At 35.2% G+C, this 24,790-nt stretch overlaps 1 protein-coding gene across 13 annotated transcripts in view; it reads right to left on the bottom strand.

The window, feature by feature from the left end:
- PARD3 (par-3 family cell polarity regulator) overlaps window positions 1-24,790 on the bottom strand; it is a 666,346-nt gene that overhangs the window by 5,443 nt on the left and 636,113 nt on the right. For all 13 annotated transcript variants that reach the window (XM_052000522.1, XM_052000517.1, XM_052000520.1 and 10 more), the window contains 2 exons: window positions 15,161-15,281; window positions 4,964-5,091 (listed from right to left, as the gene is read on the bottom strand). In XM_052000522.1, coding sequence (XP_051856482.1) covers window positions 4,964-5,091; window positions 15,161-15,281 — 249 coding nt within the window. The remainder of the gene's footprint in view (window positions 1-4,963; window positions 5,092-15,160; window positions 15,282-24,790) is intronic.

Raw genomic sequence — 24,790 nt, forward strand, 5'->3', positions numbered from 1 at the left:
CATTTTGAATTATCAGGGTGCCACATTATGAATGGAGATTTATGGCTTAAGATCTTCTTTCTCAGTATATTTCTATATTTATTCATCTCTGATAAAGCTTTATAATTACATGTAATAGTATCTTATTTGTCATGCATATATAATTGTAAGTTTGAAAAAATGGCATATCCAAAGGTAGAAATGTATGACAAATGTTTATCTTACTAAGCATGACTAAGGAAAAAAAAATTGGGGGTGGGGGGGAGTTACAGAAACTCTACAGTTATTGGAAGTATAGGCATAATGATTAAAGAAAATAATGAGTCTTTAAGGATCACTCCTTAGAAATCCAACATACTCCAAGTAGATCAAACAAGATATAAAACACCTGACAATGGAAGAGTCAGTTCAATAAAATAAACAATAATTAGGCACAAACTGTGTACAGATAATTTTGGGCTCAATTTCCATTTGTTGCTTTTTATAAATAATACTTTATCTGTTGGTAATCAACCCAAGAGGAGTTTCTCAGCCCATTCATTGGAATAAACATGCTGCTTTGGAAAGTATAACTTTTCAAATATATTATCTTTTTATTGAATATTCTTCTTCAAGTGTTCACAGAGTGATAGCACATGAGTGTAGGGGATACGTCTTTTTAACTCCTTCAATAAAGAGCTTTACACATACCAGTTGTTTGATAAAAAAGTATTGTTATCATTGTCATGAAGGTAAAAAAAATCTTAACCTTCAGATCTCCCAAGATAAACAAAACAGCAGTTCAAGGTGAGGGATAAATTGGAAAAAAAAAAAAAAAAGATATAATGTCCCAAGGCCAAGAAATCAAGGCTTTTATTATGATTAAACATAAAAGCATAAAAATTTGGCTCATGTGTAAACCTAAAGAAAGAAGCAAAAATCAGGTTTTGCATCCAAAGAGAAAGAAGAAGACACTGGGACAGTAAAAGAAGTAGAACCAAGGACAGAAGGAAAAAACAAAAACCAAAGGGAAAGGAGGTGTGATGGATAGGAAAGAAATAACAATGAAGGAATTAAGTGAGGAACTAAGAAAACGTTAAGGTCAAGAAACATGATTGAAATGAATGCTACTTCTTGAAATTGGGGAGCTCCCTCTTTCAGGAAAAGAAAGGTAAAAAGATAGTGAGATTAATTTGGGAATTGGGAATTAAAGGATTCTCACTAATTAGGGAATGAGTGGGGGTCTACTTGGGTTCCTTTCCCTCCTAGATCCCATGTAAATTCTGAATCAATTGCCAGCTGGCTAATGTTTCTTATTTGACATTTTAAGATGTAACTGTAATCCAGCTAAAGACTTTCTTAATTACTGCTTGAATTTACAAACCATCCTGGTTTTCATATAAGGCTCTAATTCAAACCACCTTATCTAATGTTAGCACAGGAGAAGTTGGATAAAAAGACCCAGCCATTTGTTTTATTTTATGTTCAACTTGGTAATGACCTGGACTTTCTTTTCACTTTGGTGAAATCTTTTTGGTTTCAAATACCAAACCAACTTGTATAGACAAAACTATACTAATTGTCAACATCCGAAAAACTAAAGATCCTGTGTCTTTGAAGAAATTCACATGGCAGAAAATTGGACATGGTCTGTCTTTGTACTTTTTTTCCCCCCACTATTTGCTTTCATATTCATTTTCTTGGTTTCTTTAGCTTCACATTTCTATATACAGTACCATCTTTTAGTGAATTGTTTCATAAGAGATCAAATTGTAAACAAACTTTAATATTAATATTGATTAAACCTAGAAATACCACAGAGAGCAATATTTCCAAGCAAATAAAAGTATGATCATCTAGTAAAGTTTTCAACCCAGTAAGTCCCCATAATCTAAAAGGATCATATTTGGGGTTAAGATATAATTTGGGACTTTTTTCCTAGTTCAAATGGCAAAGAATTCAGAATTTTTAATTTTCAGGCAAAGCTATGATCTATTTTTCTATGTATTCACAAAGAATACAAATCCTTAGCAATTATGGTGCCACAATCAATTCCAGGATGACATTTTTAAGAGGCAATATGGTACCATCAGAGAAAACACTAGCGATCTAAGCACCGAAGACTTACAGAGTTGAAGTTATGGATTTCAGTAGCATTTAAGAAGGTAACTAAAAATATCAAGTATGTGAAAATTGCTCTGTGCACTGTAAAGTCCAACAGAGAAACATTTAATTATTTGGGGGGAAAAGGATCAATTCAATTCAATAAACATTTATTAAGTACCCATCATATGCTGAATACTAGGGATTCAAAAAGAGGCAAAGGATAATTTCAGCCTAGTAGATGCTTACAATCTAATGTGTCACCAATTATCCCTTTCAGCAACTGAAATTTTTCACAGGACTAAAGTATTCATTTTTGGAACTTGAAGGGCTGTTGCTTTGCTAAAAAAAACTAAGGGCTAAGAATGAAGTTCTTTTGGGAGGTGTTTGGACTGCCAAAGTATTTGGCTAGATGTTGCTGCCATTGTGAGAATGGCCAAGGCACGAGATGGATAAAGTGCTGTACCATTTTGAGACCTTTGCTAGTAATTTAAATTTTGCCAAAGCTTATACTATTAAGATAATTAACACTAACTGATATTACTACTATCAATTAACCTCTCTCAAGGCTTGATTATAAAATAAGTATGATAACAGCATTTACCTTACAGATTGTTGTAAGGATCAAATGAGATAATTTATGTAAAGTATTTTGCAAGCCTTAAAATGTTATGGATGCTAGCTATTATTAATAAAATTTAATTAATAAAATTAATGCCATTCTCTATCTCTCTTCTCTGCCCCATTTTCCTTCTGTGGTGGATTGTTATTTCCCATCATATGATCTCTGAGATTTTCCCATTGATTTTCATTGCCTCTTCTCCTTTCTCTAGACCTCCTCCTTTCCTTAAGCCATTCTCCCCTCTCACCTTTACTCATTTTCCCTTGCCATCCTTTCTAACCACAAGATAAAATATGTTAAACCCAACAGCTCTTACAACAGCAACAGTGGAATTCTCTAATGACTTCTGGCAAAAGGCTTTCAGATGCATTAATCCATCCAGGTTGATATGGTATCCCACCTCCTTTGGAATACAGACTTCAGAGTTCTGAAGAGAGGGGGTAGTGGTCAGCTTTTTGTCCCATATATTTGTGTCTCAGAATGAAGGAGTCAGAAGACAACTCAGAGATTTATAAAATCAAAGCAGGACTTAGACAAGAATTCCTGTTAATATCCCTCACAAGTGGTCCTCTAGTGTCTCTTTTAAGATTTCCAGTGCTGGGTAGCTCACTACCATCCTATTTTCAAATGTGTCTAGTCAGTACAACGTTTATCTCCCCAGTAAGCTGATTTCTTTTTTCTTCCTTTTGCCTTAGGACCTATTCTAAAGCCAGACAGTTGCGTTCTAGTCATTCCGCCCAGCTGTTTTCTTGCCACTAGTTCTCTTGCTGTGAACCTTCAGGGACCATAACCTGTGGGGATACAATCCTTGATCTACTCAAACCCTTGGGCTTGCTATATCCTGACTACTGAGTGCAAGCACATAAGCTTTAATTGCCCACTCTGGCAGATTCTGGCAACAATTCATGCGCTCACCTTGATATGTATGGCATGTGAACCTCCTTTTCCCCCTCAACCAAACCGAAAGTCATCATTTGGAAGTGAAGGAAATGATGTGTTTGTTTCCCCAATGAGCACTATTACCATAGAACCTCTGGGAAAGTAGCACTAAAGATGGATCCTAACACTTATCAGAAATAGGACCTTTGCTATATAGAAGGGGAAAACTAAGAAGATTGGAGCTGATACTGTTCCCATTCTTCCCCACCCCTATCCCCACTAGTAAAGTGCTGGATAGAGATTTGTGGTATACAACTGCACTCCAAATCTCTTGAAACCTTGCTTGGCTATAAAGAACATCTTTATAGAAATCTCTCCTCTGGATATGTAACTTTTAAGTGTGGACTTTCCCTCTATCATTTCCTAGGCACCTCTCACAGAATCCTTCATTTGGAGAATAATTTGAAAGCAATTTTAGGAACTAAAGTAGATAGAAAAAAGGAGTCAAATCTTTTCCTTTCAAAAGAAAAAAAAAACTATTAAATCTAAAAAAAAAAAATACTGTTTACCTATACTCCCCCTAGGTTTGTCCTTTGGAATCAAGCAAAGTAGGATCAATCCCTCTTCCATGTAAGAACCCTTCAAACATGAAAAGACAGTGATCATGTCCCCTTTCCTAAGTCTCTTCTTCAGGCTGAACCTCATCCAGTTCCTTCAATAATATCCATTTTCTTGGAAAATTCCTCTTGAAACTTCACTTTCATGATTCAGATCAAATAGTACCTTTGCAAGAGGCTTTTTCTGATTCACCTATTTGTTAGGGCTCCCATCCTGAAATTGCTTCCCCCTCTGCATATATGTACATACACATACATGTATTTACATGTATGTACATAAATACATGCACATGTTTATATTGTGCACACATTGTATACACACACATGTAGTATGTCTATGTATGTGTGTGTGTGTATATATATATATATATATATATATATATATATATATATATATATATATCTTGTCTTGATTTATCAGCATCCACGCTCCCAGTAATATGGAAGGTCCCTGAAGACACTGACTGTATTGTTTAAGTTTCTACAGTCTCAGGATCAAATGTAATGCTCACAGAAATTGGCTTGAATTGAATCGAAGCCTGCCAATTTTAGGGAAGACCCCTGACTAACATCTCTGCAAGAGATATATCAGTGATTTTAAATACTAGCATAGATGCACCACTTCCAAGACCTGTTAATTCCCAATTCCCTAAGGACTACCCTTTGGCTATTTGGAGAAAATTGTTAAGTTTGAGATCTTTTCTCCTTCTGTTGGAAATGAGAATCACCTAGGAGTTTTCTCCAATTCTGGGAGATCTGGATTATTGTAAAAGAATCATCATACCTAGGTAACGAACTGTACTGGCGCTGGGCTTGCTGGAAGCTCTCTCGCTCTTCTTGCCTCTGCCTCTGCATTTGCACTTCCACAGAAACTGAATGTCTTCCACTCTGGGTATATGCTTTAGTGTTTGGCTAAAAGAAAAATGTAAGAAAAGCATGAGAAAACAGAATGACTTAAAGGGTATCATGAAAAAAAAAAAGAGAATTATGAGGTCACTCACTTTGGGGAATCCTTGTAGATTCATTCTAAAGTATTTATAAATTACCTAAACCATCATTTTCCTTCAACTTATTTCATAAATATCTGTGAAAATGAAAGGGAACAATGGACTATCCCTTAATACTAGATAATAAAGAAATTGCACATTTCTTGGATAAGTCTTTTAAAAACATCTTTTTTTTTTTCAGGGTGGGACATATACAGATTTGCCAATCTGATTATGCTTTGCATATACTAATATCAGAACTAGCTTATACTTGCTGCATAAATATCAACTAACAACTTAACCTAGAAATTTCCCCAAACAAACCAAGTAAAAGGTGGGGGACCAAAAGGATCAGGCCACAAGATGGAAACTGACATAGGAAAAATCAATCACAATTTAAAAAGTAGGAAAAAAATCCACAAATGGAGAACTGAGAATTGGCTATATAGTTATATTTTTAAATGGCAATTCCAGCTTTCTCAATAGCCATATTAAATAAATTATAATATGCCTGTCTTATGCTGATAATGAAACGTTAAATGTCTACCTTGGAATCCTTATCATGCAACAAAATGAACCTACATGGCCAGCAACTCCTTTTTGGTGGTTCTATTATGTCTCTTTCAAGAAATGGCTAGTACATACATATATCAATACATACATGTATGTATGCATACATATGTGTGTGAAGTTCATCCTGATTCATAATATATTATTTAATTGTTTATTATTGTTTAATTATGTTGTTATATTATATTATTTAATTATATTGTTTAATTTTCTAGTTGTTAATTCTTAGATTATATATTTTGCTTGGTTAATCAAAAGCATTGCAAATTATTTTAAAGCTAAGTTATTCAAAATCTATCTATCTAAAAGTTTAGGAATGCTAGGTGGTCAGTGGATAAAGTTTTGGGCCTGGAGTCAGGAAGACATCTTCCTGAGTTCAAAACTGGCTTCAGACACTTCTGAGCTGTTTGACCCGGAACAAGCCATTTCATGCTATTTATCTCAGTTTCCTCATCTGTAAAATGGACTGGAGAAGAAAATAGCAAATCATTCCAGTATTTCTGCCAAGAAAACCTCAAATGGGATCATGACTGGACTGAAATGACTGAATAACAACAAAATCTATAAGTTTGGGATCAGGAGACATGGTGTCAACAAAAATCTGACTCGGAGTACATATATGAGAAAATGGAGGCCCTTATGTTTCCTCAAAGATAAACCACTGAGTATTTCAACTTTCCACTTATGAGTTGTCCAGCTCCTTTCCACATGTAGTTGTTAGAAACAAGAGCAAGTCTACTTAGAGCAGAGAGCCGTGGCTTTTGTTTAATGAAGCATTAAGCAATTGTTCATCATATTGTCAGGAACATGAACTATTAATTAATTTCCCTCTGGCCTCTGCTATCCGGCTATTTTTATTATGCAAAAATGTTCAAGGGGGTACAGTGTGCCTGACAAATGTCTAAGAACCCAAGATCCCTGAAGTGTTTTCGGGGATAACAATAACAGGAATGGGGACTCCCAATCAATAGCAATCATTAAGCATCTACTGTGTGTGAGATACTGTACTAGATATATGAACCAGTTTCTATCTTCAAAGAGCTTACATTGTACCAGGGACAACAATACATAAAAACATACATACATATATACACACATATATATGATATATACGATATATATTATTATAATATGTAATAAATAAATATAATTATACAAATATGTCATTGTTCTGTATCTGTGATTTCACTGAAGCATATTAATTTATTAAGTGCTTACTATGGATAGAGTATTATACTAAGCTCTGGGGATACAAACAAAAAGCCAAAATAGTTCTAATCCTCAAGAAGTTTAACTCTAGTGGAGGAGACAGAATATATATAGACATATATGTACATGCATCCATATATATACACACATATAAATGTAGTCAATGACATGAAATACTAATCTCCCTATCACCATTAATTTATTGCTATTAATATAAATTTTGTATCAATATATTAGTTATTTGATTATTAATATTGTATCTATACAAGATACAGATACAAATACTTACACACACATATATAAATAAATACATGTACACACACATGTGTAAGGTAATCTTAGAGGAAAGATACAGAAAGTCTTTTGAATTGAGTCTTAAAGTTAACTAGGGCTTCTGTAAGGTAGAAGTGAGAAAGCATTCCAGGCAGGGAGATAGAAGTAGCATGTTTTGTGTAAAGAACGTCACAAAGTAAATACAAGATAACCCTGAATAGCATCCTTAGAAGGAAGCTAGGGGGTGGAAGAGGCAGGGAGGATGCAGAAGGCACTCCAAACGTGGGGACATCTCCTGCCCACGAGCTGAGAGATGAAGTGTCCAGACCTAGTAGAAGGGGGGACAGGGGGCTTTATATTAAAGAGACCTTTCCTCCTAGTTGGATATGATCTTTGCTTAGAGTATGGAAGAATAAAGTTGGTACACTAATGGTTGTTGGGATGCAATAATGCAGCAATGTTCAGGGCAAACTTTAAAGCATACGGGTATAAGCAGTGAGCATATTAAAAAACATCCCAGTACAAAAATACCACCACAAAGAGATTAGGCTTTACTATCCCCCAGTCTCCACTAGTGAATGTTTATAACCAAACTCTCTGGAACAAATGTGTGTTAAGAGACCAGCCCCACAATAAAGTTCACATAATACATTGGTGGAGCCTTCAGCAAGAAAAACACTGCACCCAATGAGTCCAGCTTATACAAACACATTTGGAGACAAAGGCATTTTCTTCTCACACCCTTGATGCTGGCAGCCTTCAAGAATAATATACGAGGGTTGCCTTTTCTGTCTTTCTTATTATTTTTTTATTTTTGGCATGGTGAGCAATAAGACATGGGAAAGCAGTGGAAGACCAAGCAAGGAAATGCTAAAGGATTTTTTTTCCTCCATTAAAAAAATAAAAAGAATCACATCTCCTTTCTTCTTTTCACTCAGGATAGCTACGTACATGTGTCAAGCAGTCTTGAAAGATCTGCCATTCCAAGGCAGGTTTTAGTAACCAGCCCTTTAAGCTCATGCTGCTCTGTGACATTGCTTGCTGGAGATGTGAAAAGAAAATGCAAGACTGTGAAGGAATTTCAGGTGTATTTTTAAAGTTGTTTTTCCCAGAGGCCTGAAAACTCACTTCTGACAGATAGGGAAAAGAATTGAGAGTCTTTTGTTTCTTGCAGTATTTATTTTCTGACATTGCTCTCCCCAAACTCTTCCAACTATGGCCTTTTTATCTAACAGCCTTTACAATCTTGCAATCATGAATTTTATCATGAAATCGGTTCTGAAACTTTAAAATGAAAGAATGAAGCTTTTATAACATGCAGATTCATACTATAAAATAGAAACATCAGTCTCATTATTGTGGTTTTGCAGTTTCTGGCTTTAACAGAATGCCAAATTTTTGCAATAGTGTCTGTATTAGGTTCTTCAAAAATGCAACCATTTTATTCCTGTGGTTTAGATAAAAATGTCATGGGTCACTAGGTAGCTATGGAAATGATATGCAAGGCTCATTCACAGCAATATGTAAATAGGTGCGAACTGGCATGTTTTCTATTTTACCTGTACACAAGGTAACGGAAGGGTTATACTTCACTAATTCACAATTTCAATGAGGACCTCATAAAAATGTAAATTGTGATGGCAACGTTAGACTCACTAATCATAGCTGTGGAGCTTTCTGGTCTCTATTTCGAAGCAAAGCACAAAAAATGGCAATTTTGACCTACCTGACTCCAAAAACACAAAATGTATTTTAAAAATAACAGAAAATAATGAGGGCAAAAAGATAATTTGCAAGTCTGGAAAGAAGCAAATGTTTGAGACTAAACTAACAACAACAAAAACAACAGCAGTAGCAGCAGTAGTTAGCAGCGGTAGCCTAGTTTAACATCTACATAAAGAACCACAAGTTTGGGTCTAATTGTAATAATTCTGTAAGGCCACCCAATCTACATGGCAAGAGCTCTGTTTTAACAAAGACGCGGCCTTGTTTGTGAGGAGATATGTGACAAGCACTGACCTTTTAAATCAAAAAAGCAGCTGAAGCTGTGTTAACAAAGGAGGCTGTATGATGTAAATAAATATATGCTCATATATTACACAATACATGGCCAGTTGGGCCATGACACTTGAATCTTTTCCCTGTTTCTCAAACCACATATGAAAACTATAGAGGATTTTCAATTGAGATGCAAGGAATTGGATTTTTGTCTTCTTTTGTAAAGATATATGAATTTAAATTTGGGAAGTGAGAGAGCTACACTTTTGGTATCAATTACTGGTGTCACATAAAATTTAAATAGCATCACATGGTATATAATGTTTTGCTAAATAAATTCCTTAATTAAACATTTTTTCAATTAAACAAAATCATTCTCATTTTACCAAAATAAATTAGCTTGCATTTTCCAGTCTGGATTTCAGATTTCACACAAAGGTCATAGCAAATGTGCAGTCAGTTAATAGACCAAAAGAACAAAAATAAACATACCAAGTACCAAGTTTCAGTACTAATTAGAACTAGGTAAGATTTTGTGACCTTTTCTGTTTTATATAAAAGTATGCTTGACATGTATGAGATGAAATTCATTACTGTATATATCAGAAATTACAACCATATAAAATATTCAGTAGTCCCAAAATGTCCCTCTCACTCTCTGTCTTTACATTGCTATGAAAAAGAGAATATATAGTAATTTTCCTGTAAAAGGTAATTGCCAGTAGGCAACTCCAAATGAATGTGATGAAAGGTTCTGGTCTTTTTATATATGTCCCTCTATGGAGAATGTGTAGTATGTTGAAAGTAAAGTACAAGAGAATTGTGAATTTCCAAATAGATGAAAAAATATTATGATTGTTATTGCTGTTAATAGCAGCTGGATGACCACAGGCCCTCTGTGGCTTTGAGAGCTTGTTTTTAGTAACTCAGATGTCCTCTTCTATGATACATGTGAAGTTGTCATTAAATACTCAAAACATTTGACATTTTAAAGTCCAGCTAATAGTATTTATTCAATATTTGATAAATTAGAACAGTTTTAGATTTTAATCAAGACTGTGAACAAGTTAACTTTTTGGCACTCTATCCCTTCTCCTTCAGCCTCTCTGCAACTTATCAGATGCTAGTGAAAATATTGATTGAACTCTTGTGGGCCTCAAAGGTTGAATAGCTTAATTGCTGCTAATGATGTTAGTAATGGCTGAAAAATCTGCACAGCATACAAATAACCCTCATCAAATTTTTATAAAAGTCTGTTTTTGTCTCAAAACAGTATTTGTCATCATCCACTTTTCCTGACTAGCATTCACATTTAATATTTGCACTTTTTCAAAACATGAGACTCATTGAAAATGAATGTAAATATTCTGCAAAATCATTTGGGTAAACAGTGGATGGGAAAATACCTTCTGCTCCTCTGTCCTAACATGGCTGAGCAGGGATCCCACTATTTCTTATGCTATCTTCCATCTACATCTATCTTTCTCTCGTATCAAAGAGCTTGTCTTGGCCAGTAAATACATTCTTCCTATCTAAGAAGGAAGGAAGTCTACTTTCTAAGAAACTGGAAGACCCTTCTACTGAGTTGTTGGATACCTCTTCATGTGGTCTGGCACTTATTTTGTGTGACCTTGAATAAACACTTACATTTACCAAGTTTCAGTTTTCTCATCCATAAAAGGAGCATAATACTATTTATGCTGTCTAGTTGGCATTATTTTTGAAAAAAATAATTTATTCCATAGAAAACTCTATATTCCCTTAAAAAAAAAAGATCTTCATTTGTTAAACATTTGTTAAAATGTATAAAAGTACAAGTTTATTTTTATATTATAAATTATAAATGGGCATTCTACTTTATGTAGATGAGATACAAAGTGTGGGGGGGAAGAGTAAAGGATAGGATGTATTATTGCTGATGCTATCATCATCATCATCATCATCATCATCATCATCATCATCATCATCATCTGTAAAGACAATTGGGGAAGAAAGCTTGCTGCTGAATATCAATTTTCTTTTTTGAGGTACTGATCTACTTTTAGTCACCAACATCCTGGGATTGAATGGATTTAGCCATCTAGTTATTAAAGTCTCCATTATCCCATTTATCAGTCTCCTCAGCCAGCAAGTATCCTTGTGGATACCACTCAGGGATCTACCAAGTTTTAACGTCATACTCTACTTATGTTGGCAGCTTGCAATTTAATTCTTTTAAAAGCAGCACAATGGCTCAACCACAGAAAAATTCTGGATGTTAACCCTACCTTCAGTTTTTGTACCATAATCTCTTAAAGATTTATGCCACGGATCAATTTATTGATGCTGTGTCTGGTCTGGGGAGTGCATGAGTGGGGAAGTTGAAGGACTTTTTACCTTTCTTTACCAAAAGGCTGGGTTCATTTAAAATCATGGAGCTGAGGAAGTCTTCAGGGCCTCCTTCTACCTTAGGATTTTTTGTGCTACAAAACAACTCCCCCAGGGCCCAAGTGAGATTTTAAACAAAAGCCCTGACACAGGTGACTCCTTCCCATTAGAGTTTACAAAGAACATTTGGAGAAGAGGTGAGTTGAAAAGGCCACTTTGATGAATTTTCTGCAGCATCCTATTACTTATGTAAAGTAATCAGCTTACATAATTTTCCAGGTTCAATTGTATGTGCTACATCTGGATACATTTTGCATATGGGCACATCTTACAAGCTCTACAATTCCGGGCTAATACATTCTAAGTTGCACAGCACAGCTCAAAGAGAAGTTTACGGTTCCTTAACACTAAAATGATTATAAATCCTTCCAATGAGTGAGATCATGGCTTTATCCTTTCCAAGTACAGTGATCTTTCAAGGTCAGAATACATAAGGGAAACAATCATTCCAAGGTATTCAGGGCTCATTTTGTAAAGCAGATAGCCAACAAAAACCACACACTAGGCTGCAGTTTGAACAACTGAGCAGAGCTTATTAAGGGAACAATGAACATCAGAATTAAAATCAATACATTAAACAGAATTACAGTCACTTTGAACTCATTTACATGATCAGTAGAATAGGAAGTACTTTGCAAGATCTTAATTGTTTGAAAATGAAAAAAAGAAAAAAAAAGGTCATTGTTCTGACCCACAATTTAGGAAATTATTCCATTCCTAAGGTAATCAGCTTGTCATCCACACAATTCCCTGGTCACTCATTACAGAAAATGATAATGCAGGCCAAGTTGTCTGTCTAAAATTTCTATGGCATTTTGATATACAACAATTTGCCCCGTGACCTTCAGTAGTTGAATTCCCAAGTCTACAAGAGTTCAAGATTTTCTCAAACATTTTTTTTTACCATTCCTTGTATTAAGAATAAGCAGCAGATTATACAGAAATTATATGCCAAATCCTTCCACCTCATAAAAAAAAATCTCATAAAAACAAACAAACTGGAGATTAAATTATGCATGTGCAATCAGTGCTCCAACCTGGAAGACTGCTCACACATCTTAACCTTTTCAAGATTCTACTTCTCCAAGCTACATAACCATCTTCAAAGTGATTTTAAAGGAGCATTTACTATTGGTACAATGCTTTGTGCATTAAGGCATGACCTGCCACTTAAAAGATCAGAGATTGGTTATTTTGGTTGGATTGGTCCTGAAAGATCATTTGTCTCATCCACTCTTAAGCAAAACTCCTCTCTGTGGCATTCCCAGCAAATGACCATTTGGCCTTTACTTAGAGACCTCAAAAGTGGGAGAAACCACAAGTTTTACAGGACTTCTATTCTAGTTTTAATTGTTAGGAAGACAAGCTTAAATTTACTTCTTGGTAAATTCTTCCATTTCTTAGTTTTGTGGCCATGTAATTTCCTTTCTTCCTCAACTCTGCAATTGCTTGGAGACATCTGTCCTGCTCCCTGTCCAACAAAGTATTTTCTACCTTTCTATGATATAACAGGATTTCAAGGCTTTTACAATACTGATTCTTCTGCTCTGGAGTTATGTCAGACACCTTATTAAAATCCTGGCTAAAACAAGATAACACAGGACTAAAATAATTTTCTGAATACCAAGTATATTCCAGAGGATTGTCATCCCTCCAGCTTAGATACTATTCTAAAGAAAAGTTATTTCACCTCCCTACACCTATTTTCTCCTCTATAAATAGAGGGCTCCAAAAAGATTACAATCCAAGATCTCCTGTGGTTCTAAATCTAGAAGTTTAGGATGTTACTTGTTGAATTAATTTCTTTTGGGGGTTCTGGATAAAGAATCAATAGTAGTAAAGCAATACTCAATTTCAGAAGTAACCCTGTTATGACTTCTCAAAAATCAATAAAATTGCTCCAGGCAGCAAACCCATTAATGCAGAATCAAGTTAGACATGATGTTTCCTTTTAACCACTTCACGAAGAAGTGCTATTCTAACCTGTAAGTTTCCCATTTTGCTCACTGTTCTTTCCTGTTCCTTAGCTCAAAATTAAACTAGATGAAAATGTTTATTAAAAAAAATATATGCTTAGGAAACACAGTAGGAACAAGCGAGTTGATTATGGCAAATCATGTAAGAGGATTAACATAATTTTGTCATGTCATTACTTGGGAATGAATCAATTTAGTCAACCATCAGAAAAAATATATTTAAGCTTTATTTTAGAAAAAAAAATAAATTAAGCTAAAACTACTATATGAGGGAAGTAGAAGCTTTTATACGTATCTATTCTGATTAATTCTTATTGACACCCCAAATCCAGCTGATGATTATTTTTGTGAATATGTTGTCATTTCCAAGTTCTAGTCTCATTCATATCTCTAATAGCCTGCTCCAGGAATTTATCATCTCATCCCTGTGGACTACTATGATACCTCTCTGAGAAGTCTCCCTATTTCCATTCTCATATGTCTTGAATATTACATATACTGTTGCTAAGCTCTTCTTCCAAACTCTGCTGATGTCATTCCCTTAGCCAGAAATCTTCAAAGGCCCCCCACTGTCTAGAGCACGAAGCTAAAATTTATGCTGATATTCAAAGCTTTCCATAAACTAACTTTGTTATCTTTTAAGTTTTGTCTCCTATTATTCATCCACATCAATTATGTGACTCAAGTCAAGAAAATCTCTTTAACTATCCCTATAACAGAGGATGCTTATTTTCTGTCACCAAGATTTTGCAAAAGTTAATCTTTCTTTCCCTTAGCCTGTTCTGCCCTTTCTTTCCTGCAAATAGCCTTCACCCCTTCTGCTACCCAAACCCCTCGACATCCCTTAGGATACAGCTTGAGTTCCAGCTTCTGTATGAGGCATCTCTAACAAGTTCAGCACACAGTGATTTTTCCTTTGTCATATTTGTACCACTTGTTTTGAAGCTTAATTCTGTATTGCTCCATATTCATGTATTCATATAATTTCTTAAATTTTGATTACAGAGGGCAAGAAGCTAGCACTTAAATGAGGATTTGTGCATAGAAATTTATTTACTTCATGTATGTATACATGTAGTTTTCCTTAAAATGTTAATTGAGGAGAAGTGCTATTTTGTTTTTGTCTTTGTATTTCTATTGCCCAGCACAGACCCTGATAGTATATGGTAGGTATTTAATAAATGCTTGTTAATTGATTAATTGACAGAAAATACTTTTCAAATCCCTTAATTTTGATTTCATGGTTTAGAATGGCACATCAAATCCATTAACAGGCAGTACAGACAATGTATATTGGTCCATGTGATTTTTGCTATGGCTTGTCACATAGCAGATGATACTTTTAAGTGATGGACAGATGGCTAAATAAAATTAAATTAAATTAGCAAAGATGGAACACAGATGAAGATAACAAAGGTTGAAATGTTAAAGGTCAAAGGAATATGATTTCATGTTGCACAAGTAACTAAACTCATAGCTGTATGACCTTTAGTGGGGCAAACTTGGGGGACTCTTCAACAAATGCAAGAAGCACACACTCACCCAGGGTTGTTCAAAACTATAGGTGCGCCTTCGATCTTCCACATCTTCATCCTGCTTTGCTTGCTGAAATTCTTGCCTCAGACGCTGTATCCGATCATGGTTGCTAGGAGTTGATCTGTTGCTAAAATGAGAAAGGGGGGCAAAGAAGACACTTGAGAACTGTAATCTGTGAATTGCAGTTGCTAAGGGAAAATGGCAGCTTTCTGTGAAATGACACTACTTTAGAAGGAGTGAAAAAATTTTAAAACAATCTGTGAGCATTTAAAATATGTTTTTCGTTTTCATTTTCTTATGATTAAGGCTCATTTAAATTATTTAAAACAAATATCCAGTAAAGTGAGAAATATTTTAGCAAATTTTAAAAATAATTTTTTAAAAGCACAGCATTTACCAAACTAACTGGTATCTTTGAGTAACCATTATCATGATGATGCTTATTCAAGGACCTTTAAATCAAAGACAATCAACTCACACAAATTCAAGAACTAAATGAATAGTCAGATCCATTTCTTCAATAAAATGCATACCTGTGCCCCTAAATTCTCACAGGGATTTTTATAAGTTTAAAACTATAATAAGCCCAAGGGAAATGCAGATCTGTTACAAGAATAAATCAAAGTCCAAGTCTGAAGTACTTATAGTCTATACCAGTCATTTTAGGACTTAATCAAATGTTTCTTTATATTGTAATACAACTGAGATTAAGCCCAGTTTCTTCATCTGTAAAAATAGGCATCCTACCAACCTCATGGGATCCAACAAGATAAGTGTAAGAAAATAATGAAAAATATATATTTTTAAAAATTCCATAGGAGCATCTGACTATTTCTCTGGTGAACGAAAAGAATATAATCCATGGATATACTTTATTCTCCCATATTATTAAGATATTTAGAAGAAAGAGCTCAACATATTAAAAGAAGCTTACTGTAGAATACCTATAGGACAAGAGAAAAAAGCAATATAGGGCAGACATGGGCAATATGCATAGTTTGCCATCTGCATCACTGAAAAAAAAAATCACCTACGTCAATAAGATCAAAGTTCACTATGGTATTATTATCTTTCTAAGATCACAAAAATTCATCTTCCTGAGTTCAAATCTGACTTCAGACACTATCTGCAGACCCTAAGCAAGTCATTTAACCTCATTTGTCTCAGTTCCTCATTTATAAAATGAGCTGAAGAAGGAAATGGCACACCCTTCTAGTATCTTTGCAAGAAAACCCCAAAGGGGTCAGAAAGAATCAAACATTACTATAATACTGAACACATTAAATCCCCAATGAAGTGGGAGGCACTATGTGAATTGGGATCATCCCTTTCAATCCTTTAGCACTAATAAATCAAGTCAATAAGCATCTATTAAGCATCTCCTATGTGTAAGGTGGAGATGAGTCCAATTTCACTGAAAAAGTGTCCATCCTTCTTGTTCAAAGTTCTCCTCACACAGCAGGCAGGTCCTAGCTAATGTAATTGTCTAAAAGCAGCACAGGAAGGTAGGAAACCTTACCATGGGCCAGGGTAGAATTCTCTGGCTCTAGAATGTACCTATACAGATGCATACATTAAAGAATCCTAGAGATACATGGATTCAGATAGAAAAATGTTTGTGTTTAGGATTTTATCCTCTGATGAATAGCAACATTAAAAATAATATGAACTCTATTCTTTCATTATTTAATCTACCGGGTCTCTTTCAGATCCTAATTTTATTAGGGGCTCTTGGATATTATATCAATTCACTCAATTTTATTATTTCTCCAAGTCCATAAGAGTCTGTCATTCCTTTGTTCAGTTTCTGACAAATCTTTTAAACTGATCAGCCCAAGAGCATTAATGGTTAATGGACCTGTAAAATGTTTTTGACAATACAGAGCTTTGGAGCAACATTTGATTATGGCTTTACTACTAGAGTAACTTCCTTCTACTTTTCTGTAAGGCAGAATAATGCTATTTTTCTTTGTATTTAAAATCATATGTAGCATCCTGAACTGTTCTAAAACATAAATTTGTTGTAATGGCTACCCCAGGTAGTGCCTAATCGACAGAACTCTTTGTCCCCTCTTTATGGGAAATGGTAATGAAATATGCACAAGAATGGCTAATTTCCTAAGACAAAGAGATAGGAAAGTGAATGTTCATTAATCTCATTGCTGTCTTTCCAGCTGTGCCCTTTTTTTGTTGTTTGTTTCTGGCATACTTCATAGATTTTAATGTGAGCATTGTAGGAAGCCTGACAAACAAATATTTTATATCAAATCTAACCAGAAGTATTTTTTTCTTCATTTTTAACATGTTATTGTAGGTTTCATTAACCCTATGATTCTCATCTTCCCAAAGCTCAAATCTCTTATAAAAACTCCCAATGTATTAGAAAAATCCAGGTTCACAAAGAGAAGAACCAAATATTTCTAATTTAAGTACTAAATGAAGTCATTTCCCTGAAAATCCTCATGTTACCCTAAAAGTAGAGTAGAGTGAACCCTGGAAGTTTCTCCTTCCTTAGTTCTCAAATCATTGTTGTATTTCTACCTTTGCCAATGCACTAGAAAACCGTACTATTTAATAAGCAGCAAACTAACTTTCTTTCAATTGCTCAGGTAAATTGGGTTGACTTTCCTGAGGTTAGTGAAGCAATTTTCAAGACAGGATTGGAAACAGAAGATGATTAGGTTTCAGGGAATATAGAAGACTTCCAAAGAAACTTGACAAGATGATCAGCTGCCTGTGAGTGAAATTAATATCACTTTATATATTTATAAAGCACTTTTAGGTTTGCAATGTACTTTGCAAATATATTTTATTTTATCCTCATGATAATCCTGGAAGGTAGGTGCCAATATTTTCTATTTTACAGGTGAAGCAACTAAGGCAGACGAAATAATTGTCTTGTTCAGGGATATACAGCTTTGAAGTATCTGAGGGAAGATCAAAATTTGGGTCTTCTGACTCTAGCTCCAAAATTCTCTCCACTTGGGCACTTAGCTAGAAAGGATGAAAGTATTACAAAAATTTCATTCTCTCTCATTATCCTGGTCTACTTTGGGTCCTCTGAAATCACTCAGTTGCCTCTACAATCAAGAAAACCAAAAGGAGTATGGATATTATTTATTTGCAAATGTGACAACTGCTTTCCTAACCCAACTGGGCTACATGTATATGGCTACCAAAGTCAGGCTGCTAATTAGTGTTTATGAGAAAGAGCCTAATGCTACTACCTAGAACATTAAACCAAAAAAATTGGTGAGCAGGCCCAGAAATACAGACTTGGTAGAGAATCAATGTGCTTTTCTGCCACAGGAAAAAAAAAAGTTTTCTATTGGGCAAAACCATGGAGAAGCTAAAAGAGGACCCTCTATAGGGTCTTTCAAAAGAAATGAGAGAGCCAGGTACCCTGAAGTAGTCAGATTTCTTTCTTAATCTCATTAGCCTTAGTGTATTAGGAGACTTGCTATTCATCAACTAGCTCCATAATTCTGAGAATGATGGAGTGGAGAAAGCCATGGTTTAGAGGACCAATATTCAATTTCCAGGTCCATCATTAAACAATGCATCCTTGGGCAAAAGCTAAAATTTCTGACACATTAAACGTTGACTGATGATCTATCGGTTCTTTTTTAGAGATACAAGAGACAACTGGTGGTGGAGTAGATAGCATTAAGCCAGGAAACTGGAAGAGCTGAATTCAAATCTAATCTCAGATTTTTCTACTAGCTCTTAACTTCTATTTAGCTGAGTTCCCCCAACTGTAAAATGGGAATAATAATAATAACAACAATAATATTACATTTATCCCACAGCTATTGAGATATTTGTAAAAAGTACTTCATTCAATTGCTGGCACACAATAGGCATTATATAAATTAATCCCTTATTCCTCTCCCAACTATAAGTCTATAAGTCACATAGATGTCTCTGGACCACAGTTCCCTTTTATGTAAAAGGGAAGGGTTGGACTCAAAAATTGATAAGATTCTCCCCTTCTCCCTCCCACAGATTTCATATGAGATAGTCAATGAAAATCAGAATGCCGAGATTCAGTATAATTTAGGATTTGGGTTTATGTTGACGATGGTGGAAAAGCAAACCATGGATCCGTATTATGGAAAATTGTGAAAACATAATGAGTCAGAACAGTTGGAAGTAACTGGCTAGAAATCATCTTTTCCACCTGTAATTATCACGGAGATTACAACCTCTCCTTTCAGATCCATAACACAATACAGACCTCATGTCTCTGTCCCTTTCAGGCTGAATGGGTGGAAAGTGCTTTGCAGAAAGTTCCCCTTTAAGACAAGCTGGAAACCTCAAATCATGCAGAATGCAGCCACCAGCCTATTTACAGGTGTGAGCCTCAGGGAGCTTTCTGCACCTGCGGTAAATGTATGCACTAATCTGACCATTTCCTTCTGGAGTACAATGTAATGTGTTGACTTTAAACCTTAAAGATTGTGCTGTTTGGGGACTTTGGCTACTTCACATATTGCTTCTCTCTGTAATGAAGCTGGCCCAATGCTTTCCTACAAAGAATCCTAAGGATCACATTTCTGGGAAATGTAAAGAGGATATTTTCTATATAAGTTAGCATCTTTGAAAGCACCTGCTTATCCTGGGGAGCCAAGTACAGTGGCCTGCAGGGCCTCGTGCCTGACCTTGCTTTTGAGCCTGGAATGCCCTGACAGATAAAAGTAATGGTGAACTAATGAAATTTTTACGCATTCAAAAATATTTTAAAATTTGCATCTTTTTAATTATGTAAATGAAATCTTGAGGCTCTAAAATGTAGGACGTAGCTTTAAGAAGCAAAAATCCTCTTTCCTTTTTTTAAATCAGATTTACTAAGGGTTTTTCTATTTTGTTGGTTTTTTCATAGAACCAACTCTTAGTTTTATTAATCAATTCAATAGTTTTTTTACTTTCAATTTTATTGATCTCACCTTTTATTTTTAGAATTTCAAGTTTAGTGTTTGACTGGGGGTTTTTAATTTGTTCCTTTTCTAGCATTTTTAATTGCAAACCCAATTCATTGACCTTCTCTTTCTCTATTTTATACAAATAGGCCTCTAGAGATATGAAATTTCCCCTTATTACTGCTTTGGCTGCATCCCATACATTTTGGTATGATGTCTCATTATTATTGTTTTCTTGGGTGAAGTTATTAATTATGTCTATGATTTGCTGTTTCACCCAATCATTCTTTAGTATGAGATTATTTAGTTTCCAATTATTTTTTGGTCTACTTCCCCCTGCTTTTTTGTTGAATGTAATTTTCATTGCATCATGGTCTAAAAAGGATGCATTTACTATTTCTGCCTTACTACATTTGAGTTTGAGGTTTTTATGTCCTAATATATGGTCAATTTTTGTATAGGTTCCATGAACTGCTGAAAAGAAAGTGTATTCCTTTCTGTCTCCATTACATTTTCTCCAGAGATCTATCATATATAACTTTTCTAGTATTCTATTTACCTCTTTGACTTCTTTCTTATTTATTTTGTGGTTTGATTTATCTAATTCTCAGAGTGCAAGGTTAAGATCTCCCACTATTATAGTTTTACTGTCTATTTCTTCTTGCAGCTCTCTTAGTTTCTCTTTTAAGAATTTAGATGCTACTCCACTTGGTGCATATATGTTTAATATAGATAGTGAAGAAGCAAAAATCAATCAGGAAAAATAGCCATATATATTTCAGTAAGAAGGTCCAGTTTCATGAGACACTATACTAGTTGTTCTAAAACTTTTCTTTGTCTTAAATTAAACAAACACATATGATAAGATTGCATTATTAAGAAGGAGAGAACAGACCAAAGTATAAAGGAAGGAGTTGAAGGTTGAAGGGGGTAAAAGAAAAGTATATTCTGCTACCCTTACCTAGAATGCTTCCCTTTCCTCTTCATTGCTATTGAAATCCAATCCATAAGTCAGAATTCAATTCAGATGTCATCTTTGTCATGTTTTCCCAATTACTGCAGCCCGTTTTGATCTCCCCATTCCATGAACTTGGCAAATACTGATAGTCTAAACTACATAATATCATATTTAATTATAAGCTTTCTTATCTGGTTCTTTAATCGGTATGCTCTCTCTCTCTTTGTCTATATCTCTCTGTGTGTATCTTAGCTTCTTGAGGGTAAGGATTATGTCATTTCAAAAAACATTCCTTTGCAGCATCTAGCACAGTGCTAGAGAGAAGATATATAATCAAAACTTCAATGATCTAGTTCAACACATACTTATCAAATGCCTTCGATGGGCAATCCACTTTTCTAGGTTCTATACAGACCCTGAGGGAAAATCTATAAAACACTATATATAGAGTAAGGTGACATTCTTATCTTTGGCCATCTGCCCACATGAGAAAATAACATTGGAATTTGGACCATTCCCTGGAAAATTGCTAATAAGTCCCTTCTCCATGTCTCGCACACCTAGAATTTCAATGCCAGGACAGGCTATCCAATAGTACTGAACTCTGATGATGACCCTATTCTCTTCAAGGTTGGGAATTCTGAGGTTTAGGTAAAAAAGTTCTTCTCACTTCTGATTTAAATCTGATTTAGTTTTCCTAGAATTGAGTAATAAGTTTATATCCCTCCAACCGTGTGAATGTCAACTTGCAAAAGCACAAATTTGATCTCAACCACAAAAAATTCTATTTCCAGATACTCGTACTTTCCTGAATATTGCTAGCCCTATGCAAGTCACTTTTTAGAAAGGCAAAAATTACACTTCAAAGGTTGATGAATTTAATGTCTACATTTGGCATCATATTATTGAGATTGCAACAGTTAATAAAATATCATTTTTTCCCTCATCAAAACATCTACAAAGTCAATTTCCAAAGCAATTCAGGGATCTTGAAAAAATCAGATTCATACTCAAATGAATTTTGCTGTCGATGCATCTCTAGCTCCCCTAAGAATCTCTGGCACATACTAAGGAGACAAAGCACTCCAATTGAGCTCAGTGGAAAATCCTTCAGGTGGATGCAACTTTTTTTCTGTCCACCTGTCAGTACTTCAAAGTTCTTCCCAACTGGACTTCCCAACATTGAACACTTCTGTTTGAACAGAAGTTCAAATTCAACACATTAAATTCTGTGTAGCTTCCTCAAGCAGCTTTCACAGTGCACCTTTTAAGGAGATAGTGCTCTTTTTGTCCTCTGCACTGAGAAATCCTGGGTTCCTGGACTTCCAATTTTTTTAAGGTCTGTTTAAATTCTTTGGGAAACAGATGCAATCTACACAGTAGGATTCTACTGTTTTAGCTCAACCATTAGAGGGAAATGTATTTCTTTATTGACTTCCAAGGGAGTTATGCATGCAGAAGGGCTAAGGACTCCTGTCCATTATGTAAAACACCCACCCTCTAGTACTAGTGTTTTTCCTTTTTAAAGCTTCCCAGTAGAAGCAAATTAGAGCACTTCCCCCCTTACTTCCCCAATTACTAATTGTTCTTGGATAAACATCAAAGGAAAGGCTTTTAAGCGCTTTCCTTTGTACAAATGGTAAATCTGAAAATCAGCTATTCCATGACTGTCACTTAAAACAGACACCAGGATCAGTATGGGCTAAAAATGCCCCTGAAAACAAGGCACATATAGGGCAGACCTGTCATGTAGCAAGCAGACAGCAATGACCATCAGTATCTCAGATCATTAAGCAATGTCTCACTGTGATGTCATGCACTGATGTTCAGAGCTGCCATCCTTTCAAAACAGATTGTCAGTGTGATAAAGTAGCTACAAACAAGCTCTTGAACAGGAATGACTAAAAGGACAGAGGGAAAAAATGTCATTAGTCTGAAGAGGAATGGGCAAGGACCCTAACAATAATGCCAGGAAACAACTACAGAGGCCTTTTTTTCAACTGGACAGTGACTTCATCCTGATATTCCTGATCTTGGGATCCCTAAACAGTTCTAACCTACAGATGTCAAAACAGAGTCCTTAATTGCTGTAAATTAGTGAGCATACACAGACTCCTCATTAAACTCATTAAATCCCTTATAGTAGAAGGTACTTCCAATCAAAACTATTCTTCTGAAACTCATAGGGACAGGAATGTACACTAGCAAAATGCCTAATTCTTGAAGATTCTGACAAGAAGTGTTTTTAAGCAGTCAAGTATTTTTCTAGCCAAGTTTGGAGTTGGGTCTCTACTGAGCCACTTTCTTTAGAAGGTACAAAAAAAAAAAAAAATACACATCTGCTCTAAGGCACTAAAAGCCTGGGTTTGATGAAATCTTGCACTTTCTTCATGGTGTTCACTCCAAGCAGATGAACCTGACTACTCTCACTTGGACAGGTAAAGAAACATATATTGAAATGTTCAAAAGAAAAAAAAAGGACAGAATAGCAGAAAATACTGAATAAAAGTAAATCCAAACTATGAAATGAAGCAAAAGCATTAGCCAGAGTGGACTTTAAAAAAGGATGGATCTTCCTTACTCTTTTGTTGCTCTTTTCTTCAAGTTGCAAGATTTATTAGGAATTACTGAGGAAGAGGTGGGAGGGTTAAACCAAGAAATGTATCAATTACTAAACTACAAATAAAAATAACTTCTCTGCCCAAGCTTCATTAAGTTTTATCAGCCAGTATCTTGGGGTTTTACACTCAAACCACAGGTCATAAATTCACAGTAAATCCCCCATATGTTCACCAAACACCTGAATTCAATTTCTCTTCTTGTAGTGGAGTTGGAATGTGCTGCTCAAATTAATTATGCATGCAAAGTTAGTTCCTAACAAGGGCAGCCTCTTTCTTACTGAAGGGTAGACATAGCATTTGATATTCTTCCCACAGATCTTTTTTCAATCTTAGCCTATTTCTGTGGGTATAGAACCTCTCACCAATTTGTCCACTAAAAACAAAATGAAGATATCTTACTTTAATTCTTATACTCTTCCTCCACATCCCACCCCAGTCATTAAATGAAAAGATCAACAATGTGACAAATAGCTTTCAGTATGGAGGATGGGGAGGGATTCCTCAGAAAGAAGGGTTGTTAAATGCTACATTGGAATGAATGCTCACATTTAGTTTGTATTCTTAAAAAAAACAAAAACAAAACAAAACTTAAGTGAGGAGTTGTACCTATGTATATGTGTGAAATTAGCTATTTAGTAAATTTTATGTCATTTCCAGTTTATTTTCACAGTTTCCCTCATCATCTGTAACATGAAAAGAATTATGAGAAACTTATGCAAATCCCAAAGGCGCTCACTTTCTCCAGCTGATAAAATTCATTTCCAGATTCTGACACCCATGATTTGTTGTCCATTTCACACCAATTTCAGTGCAATAAATCATAACAAATTAAAAACATACAGCTATATTCTCTGGGTTAAAAAGGTGGTTACTGAGGCTGTTAATACTGCCTGCATTGAGTGTGATCCCCTAGCCCTCCACAAGATTTGGAAGATGGCAAGGTCAGCTCATGACATAAGATACCTCAAACTCTCAAGACTAGATTTCACTCTCAATCCCTCTGTGGTCATTCTGTAACAGGGCCATCATGTTATAACCAGCAAAATCTCCGGAATGCACCCACAGCCCCTTTTATTGCCGCCATCACTCTTCCTTATTAGCCTGTCACTGATCTCATGCAAGAGCAAGAGACATTAAG

This window comes from Antechinus flavipes, chromosome 5 (assembly GCF_016432865.1).
Source record: "Antechinus flavipes isolate AdamAnt ecotype Samford, QLD, Australia chromosome 5, AdamAnt_v2, whole genome shotgun sequence".
Classification (NCBI taxonomy): Eukaryota; Metazoa; Chordata; class Mammalia; order Dasyuromorphia; family Dasyuridae; genus Antechinus; species Antechinus flavipes.